Below are 11,416 nucleotides of genomic sequence, written 5' to 3'. Positions count from 1 at the left end.
TATCAGTTATCATAGATTATGTATTGCCCCATCAACGGTGAGAATGATTTACAGATATTTCCTTGAGGTGTAACTGCAGAGAAAGTACCCTTCAACTTCTAAGAAAACTACTTTGTTTGTTTGTTTGTTTTAAAGGTGAGAGTTGAGGGGCGTGCTGAGCTGAAGCATGGTTTACGGGAAATGGGTGCGTGACTTGAGGGGAGTGAAAGTGAAAGGAGTTGTGCTGTGAGGATATAAAGCTGTGCCTGGACCACAGTAGTCCATTGAACTGCAGATCCTTGTCTAACACATTAAGACATAGACAGAAAACAACTGAGACAGGATGTCCTTACGGGTGGCTGCACTTCTTCTGTTGACATCAGTCCTCTGGAGCCATGCAGCAGGTGAGATCCTCTCTTCTACTGCAGAGCTGCTGTTATTAACTACTTTTACTCCAAGTTGTTATCATAGTAACTACTATAATAACGTCTTGGTTACATGATGCTGTGCCTTGATCACTAGTTGGAATACACAGAGAGGATACACAGGGAGGATACACAGAGAGAATACACAGAGAGAATACACAGAGATACACAGAGGGGATAATCTAACCTGCTGTGTGTGTGTGTTTGTGTGTGTGTGTGTCTGCAGCAAACACAGATGAAGCAATGGACTGCTGCTTGACAACAACCAATGCCAAGCTTCCCCGCAGAGTAGTGAAGTCCTACAGTATCCAGACAGTCAGTGGAGGATGTCGGATAGCTGCCACTGTGTAAGCAACATTAAGCATTCCACACACTTGTACAATAGGTTGCCAAATGTAACACCTCACCCTAACCACAAATTAATATTTTCTGGCTGTGTGTGACTGCATTGTTGCAACTGTGTCTGATCTAAGTCACTTCTGCCAACAGGTTTGTCACGAGGAAGAATCTTAGACTGTGTGCTCCTCCTGCCACCAATAACAACTGGGTGACCAAACTCATCAAGCAACTGAAGAGGAAATTGCAGAAGGGAAAGGCCAGAAAAGGGAAAAATGGTGAGATTCTATCTTAAAGTGTGACGCAATCCACATTTATCAATTGTATTAATTATAGAAAAATAAAAGGTTTCATGGTCATCACCCATTTTCTTCCTTCAACAGTGAAGTCCCACCCGGTCTGTATTAAACTGTTTCTCTATGTGCATTACTTCTCCTCAGGCAAGAACAGTAGACACTGAAAGACTGTGGGTAATCCCTAAACATGGAGCTCCAGAACACCTCCTGCAAGAAGATTTTCCAGGCTGATCCCTGAAACAATGATCAGCAGTTGGACACATTTTGTCAATGGCATTTCAAGTTAGTTCTCATTGTAGGGTGGATGCACTGTGATACTGTTGAATCGATTGAATTCTCCCAGATGCCATTTTTCTTTTTGACCAACACTGTTTCATGTGTGATGTACGGCAGAGAAAACACTGCATCTTTTCTAACCTTTCTCACAGTCACTTTAAGTCACTATAAGCTTAATTTTGTATTGTATAAATACATTTCATGTAAATAAAGTGTTTATTTTTTAAATAAATATTGCGTTTTTCATCTCAGTATTAATTATTTATTCATTTTGTCCAGTTAAAGACTTGTCCTCGGTTTTTATATTGTACAACATTATTGGGAGTGGTTATTATTTAGTAGTTCAAATTCCAAGTTATTCACATCCATTCATAAAACACAATGAGGAACTCAAGCCAGTAGACTCTGGTGTCAGTAGAGCAGGTTCTAACATCATCAAGGGATAGGTACAGGGAAACATCTCTGAGTTATAGTCTGTGATATGTGTTAAATGTTAAATGCTGCATGAACTTACTAACGGCTGAGCCGGTGCAAGAAATATCTTCTCTGCCATGAACAACTCTCTTGACACATTACAAATACAGCATTAACCCACTTTAAGACAGATTTACACTTTAACCAAATGGGTATTTCCTTATTCTTATAAACTTTATCTCATAATTATGCTCTATGGACCTTCTATGTTTAATTTCCTCTAACAAAGAAAAGGTGCAGTCGCTTGGTCTGGTCCAAGGTGTGGCCTAGCAAAACTCTCTCCAATGATAACAGTATGTCAGCTAGAAGAATGGGGCGCTAGGACATCAGCTGCATGTCTCCCTGTAACTCCATCTAATAGCTCATGAGAGTGTGAGGCCCGATGTGGGTGAAGTTTCATCAGGCTACTTCTCTAAATCCCAGCTTCACACCCAGACCTGTCAGTCTAAAAGACCTCTATACGTGGGGACAGACTGGCCCCTCAGAATGACAGTTGAAATGCAACCAGTCTGTTCAGCCAGAGAGGCGGCAGAACCTGGGCTGTATTCCTATTCCTATCAAGTTTTTATCAAGTTTCAATCCACTATCCATGTCATGTGTTTCCAAGAGCTCTATTCTTTCTAACCCATGCTGCATGATAAATAGCTCAAATGGGATGTGCCACTGAAAGTCATTTATACAGACATTAGATGAGGGTAGTTCATTTCAGTGGCAGATTGTCTCCATTACCTGATACAGGGTCAATTTGTTTGATTTGAGGAGAATCCTCAGTAATGAGGAGGTGCAAGTGAAAGTGTGTCATCTGCTGGGGATTTATGAAGCTGAGCTGAGGCAGAGCATGCTTTGTAATAATGAGCTTTTTTCACCCTTTGGCTACACAGGAAATATGTACCTGCTGTGTGGATGGCTTAAACGTAATGGAATAGGATTGCAAAGCCATTTTGCTGCATAAAAACAATATTTAGTGCTGGGGATACTTTGAATACGACCTTAGAGATTCACATGTATAATTTTCTGTGGATTTGATTATTGTCCATAGACTACTAATTGTAGTGTTGTATCACAGAAAAGGCTCACACCATACAGAGTTATTTTCTGTACTTTCGGATAATACATTTTCCCAGCTGGCAGGTAATCCTCTGTCAGTCTCAGCTGTTCCTGGACTGGCACTGAATTCTCTCTTCTTTGGGGCTATGGCTAAGATTTTGGACATGAACCACACAACTCACACAAGACGCTCTAAACCAGAAGAGACTTACAGGACCGATTTTTCACCTAGTCGGCTCGGGGATTGGAACCCCCCCTCCCACACACAAAATAGATGTTGCATTTTACTTTATGGGTTGGTCTCAGAATGGCATGCTTTGAGTACTAACGAAAAGGCTATTTGCATGTGAAAACGTGATGCCAAATGTTGCATTTGCTTTAGGCCTATTGTTTAAGTTTTTGTTTGTAACACTTTGATATCTTGATAATTTGCAGCTGTTTAAATCTATAAAAACTGTGAGAGCTTGAGCATGTGTCCGTTAGGCCTATGGACATAAATAATAATAATTGATTGAGCAATAAAAGCCCCACTCGTGGTCGTCTTAAATTAAACTAATAAAAATATATATATACAGTACCAGTCAAAAGTTTGGACACACCTACTCATTCCAGAGTTTTTATTTTCTACATTGTAGAATAATAGTGAAGACATCAAAACTATGAAATTACAAATACGGAATCATGTAGTAACCAAGAAAGTGTTAAACACATCAAAGTATATTTTATATTCTTTAAAATAGCCACCCTTTGCCTTGATGACAGCTGCCGTTGTGCTGTATTTGTGAATTTGTGAATTTTGTCTCTTGTATAATAAATTATATACATTAGTTTATACTTGATTAAGCATACATTTTCGTTAACTATAATTTCTAAGAGATTGTCAGTTGGATATGCTCTCTGCAAGGCTTTGTATAGGATAAGAGCGTCTGCTAAATGACTAAAATGTAAATGTAAAATGTAATTCACATTAAGACCACAAGATGTCACCAAATTATTTCCCCAACACTTTCCCTGGCTGCCACTGCTCTCGCTCAACAAAACATTTCCTCTGTGTCATCACAACTTTTTGAGATATTTCAACAAAACGGATGTGGTAAGTTGTTCTAATTTAGAAAAAGTTGTAGATACAGTGCATTCGGAAAGTGTTCAATCCCCTTAACTTTTTCCAAATGTTGTTACGTTACAGCCTTATTCTAAAATGGATTACATCGTTTTTTTCCTCATCAATGTACACACAATACCCCATCATGACAAAGCAAAAACAGGTTTTTAGAAATTTTAGCAAATTTGTAAAAAATAAAAAATGAAATAATCAATTTACGTAAGTATTCAGATCCTTTACTCAGTACTTTGTTGAAGCACCTTTGGCAGCAATTACAGCCTCAAATCTTCTTCGGTATGACGCTACAAGCTTGGCACACCTATATTTGTGGAGTTTCTCCCATTAGTCTCTGCAGATCCTTTCAAGCTCTGTCAGGTTGGATGGGGAGCGTCGCTGCACAGCTATTTTCAGGTCCCTCCAGAGATGTTAAATCAGGTTCAAGTCCGGGCTCTGGCTGGGCTACTCAAGGACATTCAGAGACTTGTCCCGAAGCCACTCATGCATTGTCTTGGCTGTGTGCTTAGGGTTGTTGTTCTGTTGGAAGGTGAACCTTCACCCCAGTCTGAGGTCCTGAGCGCTCTGGAGCAGGTTTTCATCAAGGATCTCTCTGTACTTTGCTCCGTTCATCTTTCCCTCGATCCTGACTAGTATTCCAGTCCCTGCCGCTGAAAAACATCCCCACAGCATGATGCTGCCACCACCATGCTTCACCATAGGGATGGTGCCAGGTTTACTCCAGATGTGACGCTTGGCATTCAGGCCAAAGAGTTCAATCTTGGTTTCATCAGACCAGAGAATCTTGTTTCTTATGGTCTGAGAGTCCTTTAGGTGCCTTTTGGCAAGCTCCAAGCAGGCTGTAATGTGCCTTTTAATGAGGAGTTGCTTCTGTCTGACCACTCTACCATAAAGGCCTGATTAGTGGAGTGCTGCAGAGATTGTTGTCCTTCTGGAAGGTTATCCCATCTCCACAGAGGAACTCTAGAGCTCTGTCAGAGTGACCATCGGGTTCTTGGACACCTCCCTGACCAAGGCCCTTCTCCCCCGATTACTCAGTTTGGCCAGGCGCCAGCTGTAGGAAGAGTCTTGGTGGTTCCAAACTTCTTCCATTTAAGAATAATTGAGGCCACTGTGGTCTTGGGGACCTTCAATGCTACAGAGATGTTTTGGTACCGTTCCCCAGATCTGTGCCGCGACACAATCCTGTCTCGGAGCACTACAGACAATTCCTTCGACCTCATGGCTTGGTTTTTGCTCTGACATGCACTGTCAACTGCGGGACATTATACAGACAGGTGTGTGCCTTTCCAAATCATGTCCAATCAATTGAATTTACCACAGGTGGACTCCAATCAAGTTGCAGAAACATCTCAAGGATGATGAATGGAAACAAGATGCACCTGAGCTCAATTTCAAGTCTCATAGCAAAGGGTCTTAATGCTTATGTAAATAAAGTATTTCATTTTTTTATTTTTAATACATTTGCAAACATTTCTAGAAACCTGTTTTCGCTTTGTCATTATGGGATATTGTGTGTAGATTGATGAGGATTTCTATTTAATTAATCCGTTTTAGAATAAGGCTGTAATGTAACAAAATGTGGAAGAAGTCAAGGGGTCTGAATACTGAATACTTTCGGAATGCACTGTATATTCCAATGAAGTTAGATCTATAACAGTTTTTTGAATATACAAGTAGGAAAGCCTTAAGATAAATAATCCAATTGTTTAGAGAATGTTTTTTAGATCATTTTTGAGTAAAGTAGTAATATGTTGGATGAGTGTGTTGGGGGCAACCCCCCCCCCCCCCCCCCCCTCCCCTCCCCTCAGGGGCTAACTGGCCCCTGGTGGCCACATTTACATTTTTTACATTTTCGTCATTTAGCAAGCTAGTTACCCCTTTATGGTTATGAATATGTTTCTACCTGTCATTTATACAATGACTAGCCCAGTTAGCGCTAGTATATGTTAACTTGCTAGCTAGCAACTTAATTAGTTAAGTTATTGTTATGAAATGTTATTACATGTTATATTCCAATGTAATTTTAATGTTATTAGTTATATTCCATTCCAATATTATATTCCAATGAACATGTTTTTGTATGAATTAAAAACAACTATTGAAATACTTTTGCTCTTCAATGTCAATGATTTAAAATCTTGTATTATTCAAATAATATTTAGTGCATTTGTACATAATGGATTGCATGTCAAACCAGACACTGACTGGTTTTCTGATCCACGCCCTTACCTTTTTTTTAAGGTACACTATATATACAAAAGTATGTGGACACCCCTTCAAATTAGTGGATTCGGCTAATTCAGCCACACCCATTGCTGACAGGTGTATAAAATCGAGCACACAGCCATGCAAATGCCGTAGACACCCCTTAAAGTTTTCCGTTTTTTTGTCTTATTTCTTGTTGTTTCACAATAAAAAATATTTTGCATATTCAAAGTGTTGTGTAAATCAAATGATACAAACCCCCCAAAAATTCATTTAATTCCAGGTTGTAATGCAACAAAATAGGAAAATACGGCAAGGGGGATGAATACTTTTGCAAGGCACTGTAAATAGGTTCATGAGTACAAATTTGCTTAACAAGTCACATAATAAGTTGTATGGACTCACTCTGTGTGCAATAATAGTGTTTAACATGATTTTTGATTGACTACCTCATCTCTGTACCCCACACATACAATTATCTGTAAGGTCCCTAAGTCGAGCAGTGAATTTCAAACACAGATTCAACCACAAAGACCAGGGAGGTTTTCCAAAGCCTCACAAAGAAGGGCACCTATTGGTAGATGGGTAAAAATTTAAAAAAGCAAACATGGAATATCCCTTTGAGCATGGTGAAGTTATTCATTACACTTTGGATGGTGTATCAATACACCTAGTCACTACAAAGATACAGGCATCCTTTCTAACTCAGTTGCCGGAGAGGAGGGAAACCGCTCAGGGATTTCACCATGAGGCCAATGGTGACTTTGAAACAGTTACAGAGTTTAGTGGCTGTGATAGGAGAAAACTGAAGCTGGATCAACAACATTTTTGTTACTCCACAATACTGACCTAATTGACAGAGTGAAAAGAAGAAAGCATGTACAGAATAAAAATATTCCAAAATATGCATCCTGTTTGCAACAAGACACTAAAGTAATACTGCAAAAAATATGGCAAAGCAATTACATTTTTTTAACAAGTCACTGAGTACTACTCTCCATATTTTCAAGCATAGTGGTTGCAGCATCATGTTATGGTTATGCTTGTTATCATTAAGGATTTGGGGAGTTTTTCAGAATAAAAAAATGTAATGGAGCTAAGCACAGGCAAAATCCTAGAGGAAAACCTGGTTCAGTATTCTTTCCACCAGACACTGGGAGATTTTAAACACATTTCTATAAACATGTTTTCACTTTGTCATTGTAGGGTATAGATGGGTGATTTTTATTTATTTATTAATTTTTTAGTCATTTAGCAGACGCTCTTATCCAGAGCGACTTACATGAGCAATTAGGGTTAAGTGCCTTGCTTAAGGGCACATTGACAGATTTTTCACCTAGTCGGCTCAGGGATTAGAACCAGCGACCTTTCGGTTACTGGCATAACGCTCTTACCCACTAAGCTACCTGCCTCCGTGATATTTAAAAAAAATATTTAATCCATTTTGAATTCAGGCTGTAACACAACAACATGTGGAAGAAGAAGGCACTGTACAGTATGTACAGTATCAAGTCTGGTAAGACTTTTGCCATTATATTGCTTATAATCTTTGTTATTATTATTTATTAAACTTATAGGTCTATAATCAGCAGGGGACATTCCATTTTTCTGGTTTTAATATAACTGAAATAACTGTTTGATACATGGAATTAGGAAGTACTGAATTGAGTGACATGCATGTTGTCATTTGTATATAAGGGGGCTACTTTGTCCCAAAATGTGAATAGAATTCTATGGGAAAGCCATCCATTCCTGGTGTTTTTCTCCTTGCAAGTGTTTTAACAGTATCTAATATTTCTTCCTGGGTGATCTCTGTTTTTAGTGGTGCTTTTTTGTCTGCTGATAGTTGCTTCAGAGTTGTTGAGTCTAAGAAGGCTGTAGGATCTGTACAACTGTTGTTTAATTCTTATTTATATAAATGTTTATAGAAGCTTTTAAAATGGTATTTTATATCTTATTTTTTTTTAATGATAACTGGTTTATCATGTATTCGTTTTGTGAGAGCTGTGCGATATTTACCAGGTTTATTTGCCAATAAGTAGTATGCTTTATTTTCTTCATTAGCTAGTAAAGATTTTTTATGGGCTTTTTCTAAGATGGTGATTTATTTTTCTTAAATGTACATTTCTAAATCAGATTTAACTTTGCCGAATATGAGATTGTCATTCCCCTAATGCAGGGGTTCCCAAACATTTTCACTCAGGGCCCCCCTTCCAGCATTGGGGAACATCCCGCGCCCCCCTTGCACGCGCACGCACGAGCCATGTCTATTTCTATGGGCACAAGCACTGTTCATGACACAAACTGTTCACACTGCTCTTGTTTGTGGAGAGAATTTTGCAGGTTTAAAGCTTACGTCCTGCAATTCTACACATTTTGTCATGGGGTGCAAAGAGCATTTTGCCGTCTTAAAGCTAATTTTCTTGCAATTCTATACATTTTGCCATGTCTAATGTGTATTCTTATGATATTTGAGTGACAAAAAAAATTACAACAATATCTATAGGCTAAAAACGTTAGCTGACATGGGCTAGTTGATCTGGACATTTCTGACAAGTTATAAATAATTTAGCTTTCTAAGGTATGCAATGACTAACATGACAAGAGGAACTGATGATGCATTACCCAATTTCGAAATTGCACCTTGTGCATTCTACTATCACAACTTTCAAGAGTACGTTTAAAGCCGGACTGAGTTCCCCCCTGCCGGCGTGCCCCACAGTTTGGGAACCACTGCCCTAATGTATGCCTTAAAGGCATCCCAAATTATATCGGGGGTCGGCATTTCTAAGTCTGTTACAAGAGGGGGTCGCAGTTCCGGAGTGACCCACTGGGTGTCATCCTCCGACAACCTTAGGCACCTGCTCACTCACAGTCGGGACTAATAATCATCCTATTGGTGTCACTTGTGTCTATCAGTTCACCTGTGTATTTATGCCCTCACTTCCATGTGTTCCCTTACTCTGTTTTCTCTGCTAGTTTCTCTATGTCCAGCAGTACTACTCAGTGTCTGATCGGAGATCTATGTACAGGTACTTGAGAAGTGTTCTCCCTGTTTCGTTATTTGTTTCAGTCTTAGGTAGTATTTCGTATTTTGGCTGTCAGCTGGTATTTGAAGACTTATTTGCTCCGCCTTTCTTTTATCGTGATAAGTCCGTTATTTTGTATTTTGGCTTCGGGACCACCAGTAAAGATCCTTGTTTCACCATCTCTGCCTACTGCCCACTGTATATCCTGCACCGCACCTGAGTCACACCTCACCCCAACCCTTACATATGTCCTCTATGTCTACATTGGTAATGGTAAAGGTTTGACATTTTTTCATTACATATTTAATACATTTCGGGTCCAGAAGATACGCTCTGTTCATTCTCCAAGAAAGTGTATTTTCTATTGTTGTAATTATCCGATGATCACTATATCAATAATTTCTTAATACAGTAAATTGTTGAGTGCATTTTTGGAAATAAAAATGTAGTCATTTCTTGAATAGCTTTTCTTACTTTGAGAAAAAAAGGAATAGTCTTTTGTAGTTGTAGTAGTAATCTCCAGGTGTCCTGTAAATTATTTGCAGAGATGAACATTTTCAGCCTCTTTGGAGGCTCCCTAAATTTGCCTTTTTTATTACTACGTCTGGCAATCTTTTCGAATGTACGATTTAGATCAACTGCTAAAATAATAGTTCCTGTCTCGATTTGATCTAAATTGAATTCTATCTAAAAACACCAGATTATCCCTTGGTGGGATATACACTGAAATCAATGTGTATTTTTCACCATGTAAGGTACAATTCAACATTAGAAAACTGCCTTCTTGGTCTTTATGCTGAGATATAAGGGGAATTGTTGTATTCTTATTTATCAGGATGTCTACACCTCTGCTGTTACTACAGTAGGTGGCAGAATAGGCCTCCAACCCAGCTCCTCTTTAAATGTTCAATTTCTCATTTCTTTAAAATGTAACTCTTGCAACAAAATGAACACATCTGCTCTTTAAGTGTTCGAGAACCATATGCTTATTTCCCCATCATGGAGCCTGTCCACATTTAATGTGGTACGTTGGATTTTGTCTGTCTTTACTTGTACAGAATCAAAGGTAACCTTATCTGTTCTGTCTGTCATTGAAGAACCAAGTAAAACATTTTAGCAGACATGAAATATGATGGCAGTGGGCATTTCATAGAATGGGAGGATCATAGTATAAATACATAGTTATTGTATACATTACATACATGGAGTATGTGGGCTGAACAGACATTTAACACACATTTTAGTGTCTGGTGGGGGTCTACTTGGGGTGAGCGGGCCCCACGCACACCTCAGAGAAGTGTCTGATGTCCTCCCAGTCACCCATCCCAATCCCCCGGATATAGCCCCTCTCCATTTTCACCAATAACCACCATTAAATCTGAGTTGTAATGACAAACAAGGAATAATGATTCGACATCCTTTTCTAAACTGTCCAGAACTCTTATTCATTTTACAACGAGTTTACAAGTCATTAAAAAAAAGAAATACAATTACATTGTAGTATAATTAAGTCCTTCCTTCCTTCTCTCTCTCCCAAACCAAATCCATCCCTCTCCACCACCACCTCCCTGTTCTCCGCCCTTTACCTCACCCAAGTCAAGCTTGTCCCACCCTCCCATCCTTACCCACCCTTGCCCCCCAAGCCAAGCTTAACACCACTTCCCCTCCTTGCCCTCCCTTACCCACCCAAGCCCAGTTTATCCCAACCTCCGTCTTCCCCCACTCCCTTTTTCTCAAACACATTTACACCGCTCTATACATCTACTTTCTCATCCATTGTCCATCATTCACACACAACATATACCCTATGCCTCTGCACACCCATTCTCTCCTGCCCTCCGACACATTATCATATTCACCCTCCTTCACACCCTCATTAATATGCACAGACACAAATCCACACATACACCCACTCACACCCTCTCACCCACACATTACTTCCTGGAGAATAACAATTACTTGGGGACAATAGAGTCTAGATTGTATTGGGGGAAGGGGAAAGAACACTGTCTCAACTTCCGATAAACTGTCTTGGGCATCACTGTATGTAGCCTAGTGTGCTTATCTGTTTTTTTACGCTTCTGCCTCTCCTCAGGGCACTGGGCTCTCTTTCAACTGGAAAAGTTTATTGCAGCCTGTTCAGGGCTTCATTAGCGCTTGTGAACTCCATTCTCTGTGTTCCCTTCCATACCCACAGTACTGCCAAAGATATCGGAGTTGAGACTTGAT

At 39.5% G+C, this 11,416-nt stretch overlaps 1 protein-coding gene across 1 annotated transcript; it reads left to right on the top strand.

Annotated features, from left to right (window-relative positions):
• The first annotated feature begins 260 nt into the window (after positions 1–260).
• Positions 261–1,562, top strand: LOC311099540 (C-C motif chemokine 19-like). Its single transcript, XM_084140240.1, has 4 exons — positions 261–383; positions 631–751; positions 894–1,018; positions 1,181–1,562. The coding sequence occupies exons 1-4, from the start codon at positions 323–325 to the stop codon at positions 1,198–1,200; spliced, it is 327 nt and encodes a 108-aa protein (XP_083996366.1). The 5' UTR covers positions 261–322; the 3' UTR covers positions 1,201–1,562.
• Positions 1,563–11,416: the final 9,854 nt, after the last annotated feature.

The sequence above is a fragment of the Coregonus lavaretus genome, assembly GCF_964263955.1.
Source record: "Coregonus lavaretus genome assembly, chromosome: 24".
Lineage (NCBI taxonomy): Eukaryota > Metazoa > Chordata > Actinopteri > Salmoniformes > Salmonidae > Coregonus > Coregonus lavaretus.
This window is presented reverse-complemented; position numbering and strand designations above follow the sequence as displayed.

Bases quoted from the DNA above. Each gene is read 5' to 3' on its own strand.
- LOC311099540 (XM_084140240.1), top strand. From the start codon at position 323: ATGTCCTTACGGGTGGCTGCACTTCTTCTGTTGACATCAGTCCTCTGG. The intron at 384-630 runs GTGAGATCCTCT...GTGTGTCTGCAG, and splicing joins CCTCTGGAGCCATGCAGCAG to CAAACACAGATGAAGCAATG. The intron at 752-893 runs GTAAGCAACATT...TTCTGCCAACAG, and splicing joins TGTCGGATAGCTGCCACTGT to GTTTGTCACGAGGAAGAATC.